This window comes from Sorex fumeus, unplaced genomic scaffold (genome assembly GCF_029834395.1).
Source record: "Sorex fumeus unplaced genomic scaffold, SorFum_2.1 ptg000098l, whole genome shotgun sequence".
NCBI lineage: Eukaryota > Metazoa > Chordata > Mammalia > Eulipotyphla > Soricidae > Sorex > Sorex fumeus.
In genome coordinates, this window is record NW_026606155.1 from 65,405,808 (window position 1) to 65,427,138 (window position 21,331).

Below are 21,331 nucleotides of genomic sequence, written 5' to 3' on the forward strand. Positions count from 1 at the left end.
GCTAACACTGACTAGTAATCTGTCAAGGTATTAAAAAAGTAGGATATGTTTTTACACAACAATTATGAGACTCATTAATTATTACCACCTATAATTGCTTAATTTTAACATTTATTTTAGAACTTAAAAATTACATACAACAAAGCAGTAATTTAAAATAACTGCAGGAACACTACACACAGAGTTGCTGAATTATAGTTAATAATATATTAATTCATTATTTATTATTGCTTTTTATATTTTTAAGAGATGACATTACTCAAATTAAAAAAAATCTGTCAACAGTTCAGCATTTCACTGAATCACATGTTACTTTATATATATATATATATATACTTTACTATATACTGAGCCTATTGAACATATTTTAGCATTATTTGATATAACATCAATGTACTTATATACTCAGAAGAAAATTTTATGATATTATTCTCCAAAGGTACTTAAGGTTATATACATGTTATATGTCGTTTATGGTTCTGTTTTGTTTGTGATTAGGAATCAGACTCACGCACAAGAGCCATAGACATCTATAGATTCTTGTTTTTATGCCTTATAGCATAACTGCTTTTAGAAATATCTCATAGCTAAAATCTGCCATTTGATAATATATGAAAATTCCAGTTCCCAAAGATTTCAAGCATATCATTGATGAATTCTATGATATCTCAGATATTTTTCCTTTATTTCCTTTGTTATGATATAAGTGAGGGTAAGGCTAAAGTTTAATTTCAAAATTAAAATTAAAAATGATTGTTTAAAGTATGGGATTTTCAATGTAATGAAAGGGAAGTGAATAAAAAGGAAGAAAGTAACTTATAAGCAGAAGTCAGAGGCCTTCGGTTGGGTTTAAGAAAGCAAGAGTGAAAATAGTCATGTCTTGTCTTGAAGGAGAAAGGGAATTCTTGTGGGTAATAGATTCTCAAGATGAAGATTAGCCAAACTGACCTATGTTTTTAAATGTAGACCTGTAGGGGCCCACCTGAGAGAAATTACAGGGGTTAAGGCACTTCTCTTGCATGTGATTGATCCTGGTTTTATTCCCAAGACCAATAGGATTGATCGCTTAACTCATAGACAGCAGTTATCCTCAAGCATTGCTGGGTACTAGCCCTCCAAAAATAGTAATCTAGACCTTGAAGGATTTTGAAGTCTATAGATTCCTAATGTAAGGCATCTCCTTTTTTATTCTTTCCTTTTTTTTTCTGCTTGTTTCTGGGCCACACTTAGCAGTGCTTGCTATTTACTCCTGTCTCTGCACTCAGGGATCCCTCTTGGCGGGGTGTAGGGGATCATATGGGGAACCAGGAATTGGACCCTGGTCGGTTATATGCAAGGTAAGCCCCTATCTTCTGTACAATCTCTCCAACCTCTCAATGCCTCCTTTTCCCAAAGGAAACTGTAGGTTGTGGAGTAGTCTCTATGACTGGAGATGTTTGTATGAGAGAAACTGCAGAGAGAGCAAGGCCATTGGTTTAATTCTTTACTAAGGTTATCTGCACTTGGACAGCATGTGTGTGGCCCAGAAAATATCAAATAGAATTAGAAATGCATATGCTATTGGACAATTTTGTTGCTTTTCATGGAAAATGTATGTAATGAATGTTCCTATTTCATCATAATCAGATAGTGTTCATAATTTCAAAAACAAATATAGCTTTAAAATATTGCTTGAAAATGGAATTATCTTCGCAAATCTGACATCATTCAGATGGAATTTATAATAAAAATTGACACAAAAAGATACAATTGCACCCTCTCTTTGATAGCAGTTCTTAGTTATTGTGATGGAATACTATTTATTTTTTGCCTTGTTTGGATTTGGGACTGACATATGTTGTGAAAAGGGAAGGATGAGGGTAAAAGCAAAAGTTAAAAGGTTTATTTTTGAATTTCTGTTTCCTAAGATTAAAGTCAGAAATTAGTCACATAGCTGTGTGGTCATAGTGTGGAATTCTTTTTATGTTCCTCCTTTTGAGGATATGAAATCACCAACTAAATGAGACTTGCCCAGATGGAACACAATTCAGAAAGATGTCACTAGAGAATATAGATTATTCACTTTTTCTGTTCCCCTTTTATTTACATGTGGTAACTTGTCTGTCAGTGAAAATTTAAGTGTTCATATTTTTATAAGGATTGAACCAACTAATAATTAATCCTTAGAGTTGTTGTACACTATATTTAATTATCACCCATTGGTTATTCAACTAAATGTTTGTTTTTAATGGGTATACAGAAGTTTTAATATATCATTTGAGTTTTATATTTTTTTAAATTGAGAGGTGTATAAGGTGAATGGTTTGGGTCTTAAAGAAATTTTATAATATAAGTTTATGATCTGTTTGTTGTCTTAGTTCTCTATTATAATATCCTCCAGAAGAACACAATTGGTCTTAAAATTGACTGCTTTCAAAACCATCTGTAACTGCCCAATCTTCCTGCATTTTTATATCTTAAATCTAGTGACACTTTCATAAACTTCACCAAAGGAGTCTAGAGACATTTCACCTTATATTTTTATTATTAAAATATTAAACATACATCTGCATTGTCCTCATTTTCTTGGGAGATCACTTGAGAAGTATTTTGGCTAAGTTCAGAAGCAAAGAAATCTTTTAATTTTTTTTCTCTAATTGAGACTCTACATTGGAGTATGACTTTATGGGAATCATCTCTAATAAGACAACTAAAATATTCAAGGGCCCAAGATACTAAGTTACTGAGCAAAATAATTTTAATTTCAGAAGTTCCATCACCTTTTAGCAAAAGGAAACTGGCAATGTATTTTTATTTCCTAGTCAGACCATCTCTCCTTTTCTGTTGGACTTAGTCATGGATTAATTTGTTTCTGGTAGTGCTTGCTCCTCGCCCTTTGTGATTGGCCTCAACTATGGAAAAGGACCCTTTGTTCCTTCGAGTTCCAGTTGGCCAGGTCACATTTCAGCTACTCATTAAAACATGTATTTATTCTACTCTGGAGCACATTGTCTGGCCAGCCATGAATTTATAGTGAAATGTAACAGTAAATTGTGCTCTGTGGTCAAAAATGCCAAATGATACACACAGCAGCACAGAGGTTTCCAGCATAGGGTAGAATTAAAGAGCTTAGGACCAGTGCCGGGATTGTTGGCCATATTTTCACAGTGGCCAGTTTTGTTAGAGTCAAATGTGGAGAGAGCTTGAAATCACTTATCTCAGACGTTTGCGCTTGCAACCACAAAGCCTCTGAGAAACACAGAACTGATCTTGTAATAAGCTCCAGCTGAGTTTACAAGCCTCTGAGCCTTTCTGAAAGCCTATTTAGTTTAATGAGGGTTTTCAGATTTCAAAGCTCACACACCTTCACATAAAAACAGATGATTATGACCAAATTAGGGAATGTTGTTCTATGAGTGTTTTCCCCCAATATGTTCTCTTCTCAGTTGTCAGGCATTGTTCCCTTACACTTTTCACCTTGTAGACATCCATTTCAAATATAATTTTGAAAGTCTTATTGTGTATAGTTTTTATTCAAGCAGAACATGTTGCATAAAAGATTTTTTCCCTTAAGAGTAAAGGATAAAGGTGTATGGGTTTATTTCTACCTCATAATAAGGTGCAATATAAAACAATAAATTTATGACCTCATCTTTCACGGCCATGACAACTGTCCTGAAAAGCTAGAATTCAACCTGTGCCTGGGTCACAGGTCTCTACACCAGTTTCTGAATAACTTGATGAGAGAGAAAAACCAGCTCTATGATGTGCTAAGAAGGAGTATTGGAGCAATAATAGTCACACAGCTATCACTTCTATGATGGAATTATTACCTTCATGAACATATATAACTCTGACTTTGTTTAAAAAGACTTAGGCTTTTTTCAATATCTTTATTACGTAACTCATTTTGGTATTATTATACTTTAAAAATATTTTCTGAGTCAGAGTAATTGTAATTTAAGAAACAATAATTATTGTCAGGGTTTTATGTGATGTATATATGTATATTATGTCACTGTCCTCCCGTTTTTCATCGATTTGCTCGAGCGGGCCCAGTAACGTCTCCATTGGAGACTTTGTCGTTACTGTGTCTGGCATATCGAATACTCTCGGTAGCTTGCCGGGCTCTCCGAGAGGGGCGGAGGAATCAAACTCGGGTCGGCCATGTTGGCTGTGTGCAAGGCAAATGCCTTACCCACTGTGCTATCGCTCCAGCCCGTACATCATGTAATGAATGTATTAATAGATTAACATGTAATACTTCACACACACACATATATAGGATATGAGATATTCAGACCTGATATGAAACATACAGTGTTTCTTTGAACACCAAATTATTTTTTACATTCTACCCTTAAATCTATAAGGTGGCACAGCATAGAATGTCAGCCACACAGGATCAGAGAGAAATTGAATATAGCTATGTCCTTGAAGAAAACAAGTGAATGTGGATAAGGTCAGTTTGCAGTGAAATTGTGATAAGCTGCCACGGTCCTTGTCTCTTAAGAACCCTCAGTTTTCCCAACTAACCCTTCCAGTGTACAAGTACATTGAAAGGCTTTAACTAGAAAACATTGTGCAGCTAAGCTTTTTTTTTTTTCAGAGAACTAATTATTGTCACATCTTCTTTCTGTCTCTTGTCAGTCTTTGTTCACCTCAACCCAAACATTGGATCTCTTCTGTCTCAAATAAAAATCAACTGTTCATAGTTGTGGAAAGGTTAAAAGGTTTTGCATATTAATTAATGTTTTATATTTTGAAGAACATTTATATAATAAATCAAGGACAGCACCTTAATCTTTCAAGTTTAATTCGATGTAGTTTAACATTGATATTTGAAGCCTATATAGTGATGACCAAACTTTGTATTTTTATTTCATTATTGATTTTTAAAATGTAATTTCTGCACATTTTCTTTCCATTTGTTGTTTATGCTGCTGCTGCTGTCATGAACAAGGACTGTGCATTTGGTTGTGGTGCTCACACATACCTGGTTGAGTTGCACCAGAGAACATACGCTGTGGCACAGAGAACAGACAGTGGTACTGTGGGAGTTGCACCCAATGTGTGTTTTGGGTCAGGGCTAACTCTTCAGCCTCATACATACAAGGGAGACATTGTACCACTTAGTCAACCCCAAGTTCCTTAAAAACATGTTATGAGAAAGTCAGGAATATTGTTCAAGATCTCATTCATACTTCACATGTGTGCAGCCCTAGTTTTGATGCCTGTCATTGAATGGTCACTAGCATTTCTTGTTCACTAGCATTAGCCAGGTTCTTCCCTTTTATGGATATATTCTTATGAGGGGTGTGGCCCACACCCAGCTCTGCTCAGTAATTAGTCCTGGATTTCTACTCAGAGATTGGTCCTGAGGTGCTCAGGGCACCTATGTCAGGGTTGGCAAAATGGCAGGCAAACCACCTTCCCCATTGTACTTATCTGTCCAGCTCCTGGCTATCTTATTTTTCTTCTATTTATTTTTCTTGCAGATGAAAACAAAATGATTTAGTTGTGTTTTTATTGAATAAAGAGGCTAATAGGCTATCTTTTAAAAGCACAAGAAGTTTTGACTTCTATTCACAAGGAATATCTCATATGGAGCAGTCATAGAAAGTAATACAACATGAATAAAAAGCTTATTTTAGATACAAAGTTGTGGCCTGTGAGATAAGGCACTGAGCAGGGCTGAATACTACAATCATCTGAGCTTTCTGCATGGAGCCAGGATACAGAATATAGAGTAGAAAAAGAGAAGCCAAACAGAGTCTAACTGATGTCATGGAAAGGATAAAGAACAGAGCTCAAGGATACTAAGTCAGTGACATTTTTAAGGATGAAATGTTGGAAAAGTAGAAGATACATGAAGAACAAACAAAAAGTATACTTTGTAGTCCAGTGAGTATTGGAATTTAATTTGTGTGGAAATCTATCTATAAGAAAAACAAAGTGCTCTGAAATTATCACTCTCCAGGTGATAGAGCTGAGAGAGTGGGTTTCTGACAAATAGGTTTCACTGAGATCCTTAGGCGTTCTACAAAGATCTTCAAGAGTCTTGCATTAGTATCAGATCTAAGCCATCCCTAGAGCAAATGCTACTCTAGAGCTGTGCTAACAACACTTCTAAAACAAGCCTTGGAAAGATAAAACTGATTTACTATTCCCTTGATGTTTTGCCAAAACAAATATCAACATTTTTTACAGGAAGAATCTTTAATGTTTAATTCCAAGCATTCTCATTAATCATCATATCTGGCATCTTATTTTAAAAGTACACATGTGTAAAAGCAGAAAAGAAGTGATCCATAACCAGGAGTAAAAGAGTTAATACAAACAGACCAGAAATGTTAGAGGTGATGGATTTAGCCAGAAAGATTCCTGGGATTCACCTGGAAACACGTGAAGCAAGATTTATGCTCTAAATTTTTTAAAACATTACTGAAAAAAATTTAAAAAGACACAATCATTAAAACATCTTAAGTTTGTTATTTCAAAGTACAATATTATTAAAATAGACTACTACCCATGTATATCTGCACACTCAATGTCCTTAGCAATCCAAGTAACATTTGTGTTGTTTTTTTTCGAGGTCACACCTAATTATGCTCAGGGTCCAGTGCTCAGGATCACTCCTGGTGGCATTCAGAGAACTGGAGATCAAGCCCTGGTTGACTGAGTGCCAGGCATGCTTCTTTCTTGCTGTTTTATTTCATTGGCATCTCCAGTAACAGTTTTTTACAGAACTAGAAATGCAACTCTAAAGTTAGCATGAAACTACAATAAACTCTGACTAGACCAGGTGATTTTGAGAAAGTAGAGTTAAACATCAAGCATGGAACTTCTTACTATCAAAAAGATAATAATCAAACTTTATATTACTAGCATAAAAATACCTACATAGATCAACAGTCATACTAATCATGGAAGAAGTAGAGAATAAATATTATAAATATAGGAAATTATTAAAGTGGCATCTCTCCAGTCTCAACATATTTTAAAAGGGTCATGAGGAAATATGCTTAAAAAAATCCCCATGGATTTGACAACTCAGATGAAACAAATAGATTTCATTGAGGACATACACTGCTGAAATCTCACTTAAAGGAAATTGAAATATAACTAGTATTATACCAATTATGTAAATTAAATATGTAGTCTGAACTTTTTAAAAAATCAGACTGGTGACTTTGCTGGAGAATTCTACCAAATATTTAAGGAAGAGCTAATCTCATTTTTATGCAGATCTTGCATAACATGAGAAAACTGTTCACAAATTCATAATTTTCGCTTCTTTTAAAATTATTTTCTAGTGGATAAGAACTTCAGCAAACAATGAAAAGACAAGTCACAGACTAAAGCAAATATCTGTGAAAGACATGACTTTTATTTAGACTATATAATGAACTATTAGAATACAACAAGAAAACAATTTTAAAAACTGATTCAAAGGAGTTTATTACAAGTGTGTGCAAAGATATTTCACATCTTTTTTTGTTAAGACTGTAAATTATAGCTGTGATTTTTGTTTTGTATTTTTTTTCCTATACCCATTAGTGTTCTGGGCTTACTCCTAGTTCTGTGCTCAGGTCTCACTCCAACCAGTGCTGAGCGGACCATAGGTGCTGCCCAGGGTTAAACCCAAGTGTCTTCAAGGCAAGCATCCTACCTGCTGTACTATCATTCAGGCCCAAACATGATACTCCCATTAGATGGTCTAAAATTCGAAGAACCCTTGCCCTCTGTTATGAGGATACAGAGAAACTTTAGCTCTCATATTGGTAAAAACAATTTGTAAACCGTTTACTGGCTGCTTAAGAAGTTATGTAGATAATTCTATAAACTCCTAAAAATTTTAAAAATTATCACTTGATCACTTGATATCCCGTTACTCATCGATTTGCTTGAGCAGGTGTCTCCATTCATCCCTCTTGTTTGCTAGTGTAGCCCAATGTCATCTGCTCATTCTAGGAACACCAAGAGCCTCAAACCTATCGTTCAGGGTCTTGATGAAGAAGTCTGATCATCTCGTAGGTGGGAAGCCACACGATCTTTTGATGTCCTGTGGAATTCAGTCGGTAATGGCTCTAGTTCAGCGGTCATCTCTAAATCTCATTACGTGTCCAGCCCATCTGATTTTCGATGCCTTGGCAAACGAGATAGTGTCCCTGATTCTTGAGCGTTGATGGAGGTCGGAACTCCGGATTATTTCTCTCATTTGAGTGAAGTGCGATACTCCAGGCATAGCTCTTGATTCCTCTTTGAGAGACCTGAATGGTGTTCTCATCCTGTTTTCGTAGGGCCCAGGTCTCTGATGCGTATGTTAATGCAGGAAGAACAGTGGAATTGAAGAGATGTGCTCAGAGCTGGAAGTTCTTCGTCCTCTTAGTTATTTGTTCGACGCTCTTGAAGGCGTTCCAAGATGCTCTCTTCCTCCTGTAAGACTCTGTGTTACATCAGGTGCCAGGTCATTTGTCATGTTGACTTCTGGACCTAGGTACACATAACTGTTGCATTCTGATATGGCCGTTCAGTTGAGAGTAAATGGAACATCAGGAACAAGACTATTTCTCATGAACATTGTCTTTGTGAGATTCATTTGTAGTCTGACATTTCCACATCACAGTTGAAGTCGGTCAGCATTTGTGCCTCTTGGCTGATGTTTGGTGTTATTAGACGATGTCATCAGCAAAGCAGAGGTGGTGTAGTTGCCGACCATCTATCTTCACTCCCATTCCTTCCCATTCCAGTTGTCACATGATGTTCTCGAGAGTGGCACTGAAGAGTTTAGTGAAATAGTATCACCTTGCCAAACCCCTCTCTTGACATCGAAAATCACTTCTTTGTAGAATGGTGAGATCCTGGTAGTGAATCTGTAATAGAGCTCACAGAGGAACCTGATGTGTTGAGTTTGAACGCCCTGATTGGCTAGGGTTTCGATGACCACTTCCATCTCAACAAAATCAAAGGCCTTCTTTAAATCAATGAACATTAAACAGAGTGACATCTTGAACTCCCGAGAAACCTCAATGAGTTTGGTTACCATGTGGATATGGTTGATGGTGCTGAATCCTTTTCGGAACCCGGCTTGCTTGCATGGTTGTCTTTCATCTAGTGTTCTGCCAATCCTATTCAGGAAGACTCGAGTGAACAGCTTGTAGATGACAGACAATAGGCAGATTGGGCGATAGTTGCCAATGTCATGGATGTCTCCCTTCTTGTATAGTAGTACAGTCCTGTTGGTTTTCCATTGGGACGGAACCTTGCATTCAGACAGGTAGCATGTGAAAAGCCGAGCCAATGTATTGATGAGTACTGATGGTAGATTTTTCAGGTGTTTAGGTCTGACCTTGTCTGGACCAGGTGCTCTTTTGTTTCTTTACTGACGAAATGGCGTGTCGGATTTCGGAAGGAAGAACATTGGGAATGACAGATCCATCCTGCGGAATTTGGTATGTGGGCAGGTGGATGTGGCTATTAAAGAGATCTGAGTAGAAGTAGAAGTAGAAGTAGTAAAATATAATATACTTTATTATATTAAAGTATAATCTGAAAAATTATATCATGGAACAATTTGTAAGTGAACATTTACAGTATCTTCTTTTGATATTGAATATCTGGAACTAACTCAAATGCCCCTCAACTAACAAATAAAAAAAAACCAGAAAATTCTTTAGTAATGAAAAGGGATATACTTATGGTCCTTGAAAGCTGAACCAATCTCAGATTTATTATGCTAAGTAAAATAATTGCTAATTTAAAATTTAAGTTCTATAGCATTTCTGTTATTTATTTATTTTTTTGCTTTTTTGGGTGACACTTGGCGATGCACAGGGGTTATTCCTGGCTCTGCACTCAGGAGTTACTCTTGGCGGTCCTCAGGGGACCATATGGGATGCTGGGAATCCAACCCGGGTTGACCGCATGCAAGGCAAATGCCTACCCGCTGTGCTATCTTTCCAGCCCTTCTCTCTCTCTCTCTCTCTCTCTCTCTCTCTCTCTCTCTCTCTCTCTCTCTCTCTCTCTTATTTTCTTAAAAAGACTAAATTATAGAATAGAAACAAATCAGCAGTGCTTGTCTCGGGCTACGTGTCAGGGAAGAACTTTACTATAAATGAAGAAACTGTTCTATATTTTGGCTGTGGGGTATATGCTGGATGTGTGGCATATTAGTATATAGCACTGTAGCACTGTCCTCCCATTGTTCATCAATTTGCTCAAGTGGGCACCAGTAACATCTCCATTGTGAGACTTGTTGTTTCTGTTTTTGGCATATCAAATACACCAAAGGGAGTTTGCCAGTCTCTGCCATGTGGGTAGGATACTCTTGGTAGTTTGCCGGGCTCTTCAAGAGGGACAGAGGAATCGAACCTGGATCGGCTGTGTGCAAGGCAAACTCCCTATCCGCTGTGCTATCATATTAGTATATACTTCTCAAAAATTGTTTATACAATATGACAGTGAATTTTACTACATATTTATTTCTCAGTATTTAAGAATAAAATAAGATGTTTCTCTAGCTTTAACAAATATAATCTAAGATAAAACATTTTGAGAATAAGTTAAAAGAAATTAATAAATAGAGCAACATACTGTGTTCATCACAAAATCAATGTGTCCGCAGGTAGTTTTACACACTTATTTATACTCCAACACAAATCATTAAAAATTATCAGAGCAGATTTTTTGTAGCAATTGGTGGTTTCTAAAATGTATACCAAAACGCAGAAGACCTACATTATGTAAAACAGTCTATGAAAAGGGAAAAGATACAAACCAAAACTTAAGGTTTTAGTAAAAAAATAAGTACTGTGTGATATTGGCATAAAGGTAGACATATAGATCAAATATACGCGTCTCATATGATCCAAAATTATATTCCTATTTACTTATGTATCACTTGTCATCCTGTTCATCTTCGATTTGCTCAAGAGGACATTAGTATCGTCTCCATCCGTCGCTGTTGTGTGCTAGTGTAGCCCAATGGCATCTGCTCGCTCCAGGAACACGAATACTTATGTAAGGTATTAAAGCACTGCATCTTGTACATAAATATTGTACATAAAGCACTTTTACCTGTTTTAATTAAAAACTGTAAAGTACCTAATGTACTGTTGTGGGTGAAAGAATGAATAATTAATCTAAATTGTTGTAAGGAATTATAAATAATGAGAACAAAATCTGTTTTAAATGCAGTATGTCTAAGTAAGACTCAAAAAATTTCTAGTGAGCAAAAGGAAATGTGTAGTAGAAGCTTATATTCTTTTTCATACACACATACTCCATAGTTTCTAGTTTTATAAAATTTACTAACAAACTAGCCTTTGATTATGGGGTTTAGATCTGTGCGAGAGTACAGATTGTGAATGACAATGACTATACGGAACCACAGTAAAACTCACAGGGCGCTGATAAAAACAGTTAGTGACCTTATTGTGATTTTGCTGCTATTTGTGTTTTTTCAAACTTCATAGATATATATACATATTCATTTTATTTTAATTGAAGTTTAAAACATATGTAAATTAACAAGTTGTTTATCAATTGGGGTCAGGAATTTTTCCCCCTTTTTTCCAATTGGAGAAATTACTAAAATAAAAAAGAGAACTATTATATTTTTATTTTAATTAGCACAGTAGAAGCAATGACATCATTTAGCTCTTGTGTTTATTTTAAGGATGCCAACTGACTGAATAATATTCAGTAATGGACAGTTTTAAGCCTGATTGTTAACAGACTCTTGAAAGCAAGTGAATATCATGAGTATATTTATTTTTAATTTGTAAAATGTTCCATGGGGCTGAAGAGGTAGTACAGCCAGTAGGGTGCTTACATTACATGCAGCCAACCAGATTCAATCCCTGGAACCCAGACCAGGAGTAAGTAAGGCCTAAGCACTGCCAGGTGTGGCCCTGAAACAAAACAAAAAGTCTTCTGTCATCATAGCCTCAGTTTTTATGAATAAGAAGAATTTGGAATGTTATACTTATCTTTGGAATGTTAATAATATCTCATTCTGGATATAGCCGTCCAGTAATATTTCCTTAAGTTCTGTACTTGCTGTCATATATGTTAGATCCTTCACCAGATGTCAAGACTAGAAAAAAAAATTGGGGGAGGGGCCGGAGGCACTACAGGATTCAGAGGTGAATAAGAGTTTCACAGGGTCAGTATATGGCACTGCATGACCTCTGCGCCAAGCACTGTTGAGTGTAATATGGTGGCCCCTAAGTTCTATCAAGGTGAACTTGGTAGTCTCCTGCACTCAGGGTCCACTCAACTTTTCTTCCTGAGACTCTGTGTTACATCATCAGCCTCTCTAGGTGTGACACCCTGAGTACTGCTTGGTAGCCCTCCTCCAATAAGGAAATTTTTTTTTCTTCTTGTAACCTTTTCCCACTACACTACAGATACTAATTTATTAAAGGCTTGTAGTCTTTAATTATTATGTGGATGTCATATACAGTTCTTGTTACCCCTAATCATTATGTGGATGTCATAGACAGTAAAAGAGTTCATTCACATAAGAAATTATCTGGGGTTGTTTATTTGTTCTAATAAAAATATTCAATGCTGGTGCAAATGTGTTTTCTTCTATGTTTCAACTGAGTTTGTGGGTTGGAATTAATTTTCTTTTAGAGCTTTAAGGGTGTCCTTTTTAGTCAAAAAGTTCTTCTTTTAAAATGGAACTGGTTATATTTTGAACATAGGGTCCTTTCTTTTATTAGAAAGAAAAGGAGAATGCAAAACTAATATTATTGATTTATAATTGTATTTTTACTCTTTTAATTTTCCAGAATTTTCCACTGTAAAAATAACATTCATTTGGTTTTTATTATATGTATTATTAGATGGTATACTTTAGTGATGAACACATTGTCCTTGTAAAGAAAACACACATCCCTTAAGCTTAAAATATTTTTGCTTATTTACTTATTTTAGTTAGATTACATAAAAACTGCATGCACTATAATGCAGCAACTGAAGAGGAAATTGTCACCTTTGATAGTTCCCCAAGTCTAAGGGATATAGATAAACCACCTGCCTCCTCAATCCTCCCACACAAAATATTTTTTTTAGATTTACTGACTTTAAGTTTTTAATTTGCCAAAATAAATTTCCCTTTATTGCAACAAATTTTGTCAATAATTGTAATGGGATTGTAATAAACCTGGTATCATTCATGCTATTGGATTACATCAGATTGTATTTGAAAATGCACACTGCTTAACTATCTTAAGGCGAGAATATTTTTCTAATTTTATGGTATAGTCTATTTTCTTGCTCTCCTAATTAAAAGATTGTTTGTCACCATTGCTTTTATTGTAAATATGTGCATATATTTAATCCCCTAAATTGAAATTTTGTCAATTTCAATTTAAATAGCTGATTTTGTTTTTATTTTTACTAGTTGTACATACTTTAAACTTCTCTAATTTGTGTTGATGCCCTGTTATTTGTTTTTTATTTGAAATTTAGGAGGATTTTGATATTTAACCTGTTGTTTTATTTTTACAGTTCCCTGAATGTGGATTCTATGGGATGTATGATAAGATCCTGCTTTTTCGCCATGACCCTACCTCTGAAAACATCCTTCAACTGGTGAAAGCAGCAAGTGATATCCAGGAAGGTGATCTTATTGAAGTTGTCTTGTCAGGTTTGTATTTCCCCCCATCATAGATTAATACATAGTATTAAAATAATTCTTGGACATAAGAACTATTTTTAAGGAACATGAAATATATCTTAAATTCATCTCAAATGAATTTTTTTTTTTACATCTTAATTTGTGCTCCATTTACTGAAATGAAACAAAACCAAAAAAAAGCCCAAATGAATGGGGGGAAAAGAGGAATTTGAGGCCACATCCAGTAGAGTTCAAGGTTACCCTTTGTTCTTGATTTGCTTGATTGGAACTAAACAAATAAAAGTTTAATTCAGTGGTTGGTAGGGGAGAGTATGGGGCCACACCCATCAGTACTCAAGGCTAGTCCTGGCTCTGCACTTAGAGATCACTTCTGAAAATACTCACTGGACCATATGTGGTGCCAGGGATCATCCTAGGGTTTGCTGCATGCAGGAAGCACCTTAATCCCTATAATAGCTCTTCAGTTACCCAATTGAATTTTTAGAAGTAAACTGATAAATGAAACCTAAAACTTAAAAATAATGCTTAGTCACCATCCCAGTGTGTTCTTGCTTAGAGCTCAGAGTGCTGTTAATGGCAGGGCAGCTTGTTGAAAATGAAAATGGAACAGGGCCCTGATAACTACAAGTACTGTCCCTCTGCTTACTCAGCCTACTGCAGTCAGTTTCCTAGATGACATAAAACCCCATAACAGTAATCTCTTTCAACGTCAACAGTCTAAATTCACCAATCAAGAGACACAGAGTGGCAAAATGGATTCAGAGACAGAACCCAACATTCTGCTGCCTACAAGAAACTCATCTGAACAGTCAGAGCAAACACAGGCTCAAAGTTAGAGAATGGAAGACAATCCTGCAAGCAAAGAGCTCCCTCAAAAAAGCTGGGGTGGCCATACTAGTATCCAGCAACATAAATTTCAGGTTTAAAAAGATTAGAAGGGACAGTGAAGGCTATTTTCTATTCATCAAGGGATACGTACAACAGGAAGAAATCATACTCTTAAATGTATATGCACCTAATGAGGGAACAGCTAAATATTTAAAACAACTACTAACAGATTTTAAGGAGGGCATTGCTAGCAACACAATAGTAGCCGGAGACTTCAAATGAAATTTTAAGAAACTTTTTTAAGGAACATGAGATACATCTCAGATTCATCTCAAGTGAAATTTTAAGGCTGCTTTCGTAATCAATTATAATTATATTTGTAAAAGCAAAACATTTCTTTTGAATTGGAAGATATCACACCTAGTCACTTCTTTTAGTTTCGTTTCTTTTATCATCCCAGCAATGCACAAATAAGAAAAGTGAAGATAGAAGTCAAAAACCTATTATGTTTTGGAAGCCAAAAAAATAAAACTAATACTAGAAAACCATTACTTTAGTTGAGCCAAAATCAAAATCCCTATAGTTATTAGCCAGTACCAAGGAGGAAACAGAGCTTAGGGGTGAGGAGTTAACTGGTCTGTACATATCAATTACTGTTACTTTAGTCCTCCCTGAATAATGGCCATATTCCCTCACTCAAATTGAGGTGTTCTTAGGGTTTAGAAATTAGTAATCAGAATTTGCCTATCAAAATAGCATGCGGGTCAGGGAAGGGAGGATGCATTTATCTTTAAAAAATAAAAAAGACAGAAGGTGACCTATAGCAGATATCTTTACCGTACAAGTCAATCAGTGGTTGTGAATAGTTCTAGATATTTACTGTTTATTTTTGTTAACACAATCATTTTTGAGAAACAGAACATTTTACTCTTTTCTCCTCTCTGCCTTTCTTTGCCTGCTATTTCTTTGACTAGTGGAAATCCATTAGCTTTAATGATTTTGAACTTCTTTTTCCCAGTTCCTCAAATAGTTCAGAGTCCAGAACTTGGGTACACTAATTATAATTCTGTTTGTCTTTGCTGTGATTCAGTCTAGTTCACTTTGTCTTTATTGATCATCTTGCGTTTTTGTGTGGTCCTGTGTTTTCCACATTTTTATTGTGTCAATAAGGTCTATTAAACAACCACTTGGCTTTGCTAAATAGAAATAATAATTTTCCTCTAGTTTATAGAATTTCCGGTTACTCAATAAACAAAAAAGCCAAAGCTTCCATATTTTTTTGTTTGTTTGTTTTTTCATTAAACTAGTGCCTAGACATGTCATTTTCTGAGTTTCCTGTTTCTGAACACTAGGGGCTGCCTGAAGTAAATTATTCAAGGAAATCATGTACTAAATCTATTCTCTGCATAATTCAGATTAAACTTATAGTCAGGCTGCTTTGCAATGTGTTTTCCTCATCTTATTTTTCTCTATGGCAATGTCCATAAATATCTGAGATTTTTAATTGCATTTCTACATTTATTTTTCTTTTGATTTTACTTTTATTATCCAAGGCTTCATTTTAGGAAGCAGATTGAATGCAGGCTGTGTGTGGGAGTGTGTATGGTGGAGAGGGCAGCCCATTTGCATGTTTCTGTGAGACATCCTACTTCCCCCACACCACCCCTGACCTGTTGAAACCTCTGGATGCCCATGCTACACCAGGACAAGCATTCCGTCTTCTTTGCAAAAGATCAACACCTCTGTGTTCAACCCTTTTTATTCTCCTGTTTTCCTGACATCAGTGACTGTGGGGACTTTTAAAGGCAGCTCATTGTCTCAACTGTCTCTCACTAAAGCCTCAGAAAAACCTTTCAGACACATACTCAAATATAAATACATGTCGTGGATAATATACATGCCTGCATATATGCATTCCATTCTTTTCCCATCTCCCACAGTCTACGCTGCCACTCCCTTGGTCACAATATTCTCTTAGTTCCTCTTCCATTCTAATTTAATACATTATTTTTCTTAATAAAGGTTAAAAGTAAGTTTTCCTTAAAAACCCCATGCCCTGCATTATTGCATATCCCCTTCCACCCCCATCTCTTGCTTTCTTTCCCTGACTCTTTCACACTCTGAGTCTTTGAGATCAAAGATCTGATGTGTTTTTCCTGTTTTCTTGCCTCACTTGTGCTCTGGTATCCCTGCATAAAGATGGTGTAATCATTTGCTTCAGTGCAGAGTACTAGGCCTCTTACTTTCCTCCACTCTCGGATCTTCCTCTCATTCTCCAGTGCCTTGGCTTACTTTCCTGCCACTCTTATCAACCCCCAATAATACCCATATCATAGAAGTTCTCATTTTGTAATACTGCATTTAGGTGATTTGCTTTTCTAAAGGCTCATTTCTCTTTTTATAGCCAGATTGATAACATGAACATTTTACACTTGATCTTTCTAGATTGAGTACCCATCCATGATTTGTGTTGCTAGCATGCATATTGAGAACTCTTCTGTTCCTTGTAATTACTTTTTATTGTCAATATCTTGCAGCATGGTCCCACCCATTTCTGACCTCACCGGAAACTCATGGCTACAAATCTGAATTCTCTGCTTTGTATTGCTCTTCCTCCATTTTGTCCTTGGTGATCAAGTGCTTATATCCATCTGTTCTTTCATTCATTGTAGTTTTCAGTCGTAGACTCATCATTTGGGGATGTATTTCTGCCTTTTTCCCCCCATTCTTACAATACATGCCCTATAATGCATGCCATTTAAGGCAGTCTTTACTTCGTATTTATTTTAGTCAGATCTGCCATACCTGTGTGTAATTTGAGTTACTATACCACCCCTATTTTCCATCCTAGACCCTGAGCCATACATCATGATTTATCATGTAGTGTCCTGCCTTTGCTCCTGAGCACAGATTTCACCTGGCTTTTTTCCTTAATCATCCCTGTGCTTGTATACACATGAAATTCTCGGTAAACGTGTGTGAGTTGATTGACAAATGGATATCAGATTAGTTCCAAAGAACTGTTAAAATGATTTTCTTTTGGTAAAAGCATCATTTCTAAATATATCCTCAATTTTACTTATTGCTATAAATTCATTAAGCCCTGATAAGAAATCAGTGCCTGGGTAATATTGAATTGTGTGATAGTGTGAAACAGGACGAATGATGGCTACTAAGTACTTCAGGTAATGGGTACAAAAACACTTGTAAACACACACTCCTTCAATAAATTCATGAAGCCTAAAGAGAATAGACAAACACTCTTTCCTGGAAGTGTGATTAAAAATCAGCTTCATTCAAATTGGAAAGGGTAAGGGGTTAGGAGGGGCCAAATACTGATCATTTTTTTTCTGTTGCCTTTAGGAAGTCCCAGACTATAAACATGTGGTGCAGATTTCCTCTTCAAATGATCATTATTTCTGTTAAAATTCATTTAGATATATTGCTTTTCTCATCAAAAAGTAAATTTCTTCATGTAGTTCAACATATAGTCTAGTTTTATTGTTGTTGTTGTTGTTGTTGTTGTTGTTTTTACATTTAACCAGCAGTCACCAGCAGAAACATTTTCTGACATAAGACTATAGTAGAAATGCAAGAATATAGGGAAGGGCTTTATTTTGAGAAATGTTAGATACTCTTATATCTTCTTGTTTATGTCATTTTCTGCTGAGAGCTATCATCTGGAAGTAACTTCTGAAATCTAAATCTAATCTGACCACTCCTGGATAACGTTCAGTGGGGATACCTACCTCATTTTATTAAAGCAGGAATAATAACAGTATTAAGAGCAACACAGATTGTATTAGACAGTTGAACACAGTAACCCAGGAAAAGATTGCTCTTTTGGAGAAAAAAATAGCTGCATGGAGGTTCCCTACTACACACACCCAGCACTGGTAAATTTTCTTTGTCTGCTTTTAAGTAAAGGGTTAGCATTGTTGCTATTGTTATATAGTAGGGAAAAAACAGCAAATGGAAATTTCTCTAATGCAGAGCCAAAACCAAGGTCAAGTGTATGGTACTGAACTGTAAAATAAAGTCCATGGAATTTATCTGAAGTCTTCTTAATGATGGGGCTCTATCATAGGCTGGGAACTCAACCATATAAAAGCAAATTAATAACAGGTCTACATTCATATGTCTGAACTTTTGTTATTTGGATTTGTTATTTTGGTGGAGGGGACTTTATTGTTAGTAACTGTGTGTTTCTGTCTTGTAGGTGTGGTTAATGGGATGTAGACAGAGACCACAAGATTTCTAAAAATAATTTTTAAACACAGTTTTTAAGTTGAAAAACTGCATTCTGAATATTTTATTTATAGCAAAATTTCACATTTTTCTGGACTTTTGACTTTATCTTTTTTAAATAGAGGATGCTGTATTGCTATGTAATTTTTGAAAAACACTGCTTTGCAAAGCACTTCGTGTTTGTTCGCCATTATCTAGAGATTGGGACATCATGAGAAAGCTAGTGCTGTGGCCCAACGGGGGACTCATGGCCTTGACCAAAAAACAAGAAAACTCAAAGACCAAAAAAAAGCCCCTGAAAATAGAGCAGCAGGGCGATCAATAAATATTTTAGAGATTAAGAAGATTACAATAACCATTTTTCTATAGCTGAGGATTAAGAATGAGAAAATGTAACTCATGGGGGAACGTCAGATCCTGTAGCCTGGTTTTATTTCCTTTCCCTTATGCAAATTCTTGCCGGTATGTACCATTCACTCTGTTGCCCAGTGAACTGGGAGCTGCTCTAAAGGGCTAAAGAACTCTGTTGTTGGGTATATTGATTGCCTTTCTGATTGTATAAGTGATTTTACAGCCTCCATTCTCACTATTTTTGTTGTTCTGTTAAATAAGACTCTTAGAATGGATAAAAGCCTAATACACCACTAATAATGCAGTCTATTCTTTTTACATCTACATGTAAGAGATATACATGATTACTGTAGTACTGTCCTCCTGTTGTTCATCGATTTGCTCGAGCGGGCCCAGTAACGTCTCCATTGTGAGACTTTTGTTGTTACTGTGTTTGGCATATCGGATACGTCACGGGAAGCTTGCCAGGTCTTGCCGTGCAGGTGAGATACTCTTGATAGCTTGCCGGGCTCCCTGAGAGGGACGGAGGAATTGAGCTCGGGTCAGCCAGGTTGGCCGTATGCAAGGCAAATGCTCTACCGCTGTGCTATCGCTCCAGCCCTATGCATGATTATTCACTAAAATTTTCAGAGCCAGATCAGATGACTTCTATCCTTTTCTCTATTTCTTGCTATTTGTATCGTTTCCAGGACATTTCATCATTTTATCTGCCTGTTTCCTCCTGTGTAAAATGAGAGAAGTACTAGTAGCTATATTGAAAGGTTATTACAAAAAAGTTAAATATATGCAAAGAAAGCTCTTCAGAGTTTCTGCACAGTAACTGTTACTGTGACTGTTTTTCTTCATTCTTCTTCAGAGCCGATTTTTTTTTCTTTGTGATATTCTTGGTTGTTCAACGTATTACAGAGGAAAATTGTGGTGTGATAACTTTGAGATATAGCGCTATAGCGCTATCCTCCCGTTGTTCATTGATTTGCTCAAGTGGGCACCAGTAACCTCTCATAACAAATTGTGAGCTTGTTGTTACTGTGTTTGGCATATAGAATACATTACAAGTAGCTTGCCAGGATTTGCCATGGGGGCGAGATACTCTCAGTAGTTTGCTGGGCTCTCCTCTGGGGCAGAGGAATCAAACCCAGGTCGGCCATGTGCAAGGCAAACGCCCTACCCGCTGTGATATCACTCCAGCCCAACTTTGAGACCTATTGGGTTAAAACAAATCAAAGAAATTTCTGGAAGACTTCAGAACTTTTGGGTTAGATTTCTGAAGTGAAACTCTGCAAAATCACTTTCAGATTCACTCTAACACAGAATACTTTTACTTTCCTCTGGATACCTTGTAAATTGTGGGCCCAACGCTTTCTTCAGGCAATACTCTGTGGTTCGTGCTCATGGACCAAAGAGTCTGAGAAAATAATTCTTTTCTCCTCCCATTGGCTCGTCTTCCTCACTAAAGGAAATATTTGAGCCATGGTAAAAAACAAGGGCTAGAAAGAAAGAAATCTTTGTTTACACAGTCGGGCAAACTTTTGAAGCAGTTTACATCAGTGACTTTGTTTCCTTTGCAGGGACTCTGAGAGGTAGTGAAATCAGATACCTTAAAAGCTATGGAATATAAATTTTAACTTGTCCACATCCTGCAGGAAGTAGTGGTAGTACCAGAGTTTAAATCTCAGTGTTAGGCCACTATTTACTCCTCTTCAACTTTAGTTTAGTTCTTTGAACTTGGACCAATAAACAGGAATTCTTGAGAACCTGTTCAAAGAATTTGACTACAGTGAAAGAGTTTACATTTCAGAAAAACAGTTGATGGTATTTGTAACAACAAAACCAGCAGTGAGCTACAGCTTCCTTTCACAGGGAAATTGTCTTAGAACCATTACCTGCCTCTTTTTTATGGAAAATAGAAATTTAATAAGTGCATAAATTGTGATCTGGTTAAGCTACTCTGCAGGTTTTTCTCTACACAGCTGTAATATAAAATATGAAATAATAAGGCGATCATGTCCCTGTTCAAATAGAATTCCAACATTTAATTTTACAAGTCTGATCAAACTGAAATAGGGTCACTATAAATATATTTTATGATCATGATTTTATATCACTAAGCTTTAGTGATAACTCCAAAAAACAGAAGAAATATATGATTAAAAGAAATTCCAGCAAGGCCCTACTTACTGTTTCATAAAGTCATAAATTATTGATTTATATATCATTAAGGCCATCTTGTTCATTTTTTGTCAGATATTATAGTGTTTAACACCTGTATCCTCT

General features: G+C 36.0%; 1 protein-coding gene across 2 annotated transcripts in view; it reads left to right on the top strand.

Moving 5' to 3' along the window:
- Positions 1–21,331, top strand: part of PRKD1 (protein kinase D1) — a 324,330-nt gene that overhangs the window by 165,928 nt on the left and 137,071 nt on the right. For both annotated transcript variants that reach the window (XM_056134138.1, XM_056134139.1), the window contains exon 2: positions 13,501–13,639. In XM_056134138.1, the coding sequence (XP_055990113.1) occupies positions 13,501–13,639 (139 nt within the window). The remainder of the gene's footprint in view (positions 1–13,500; positions 13,640–21,331) is intronic.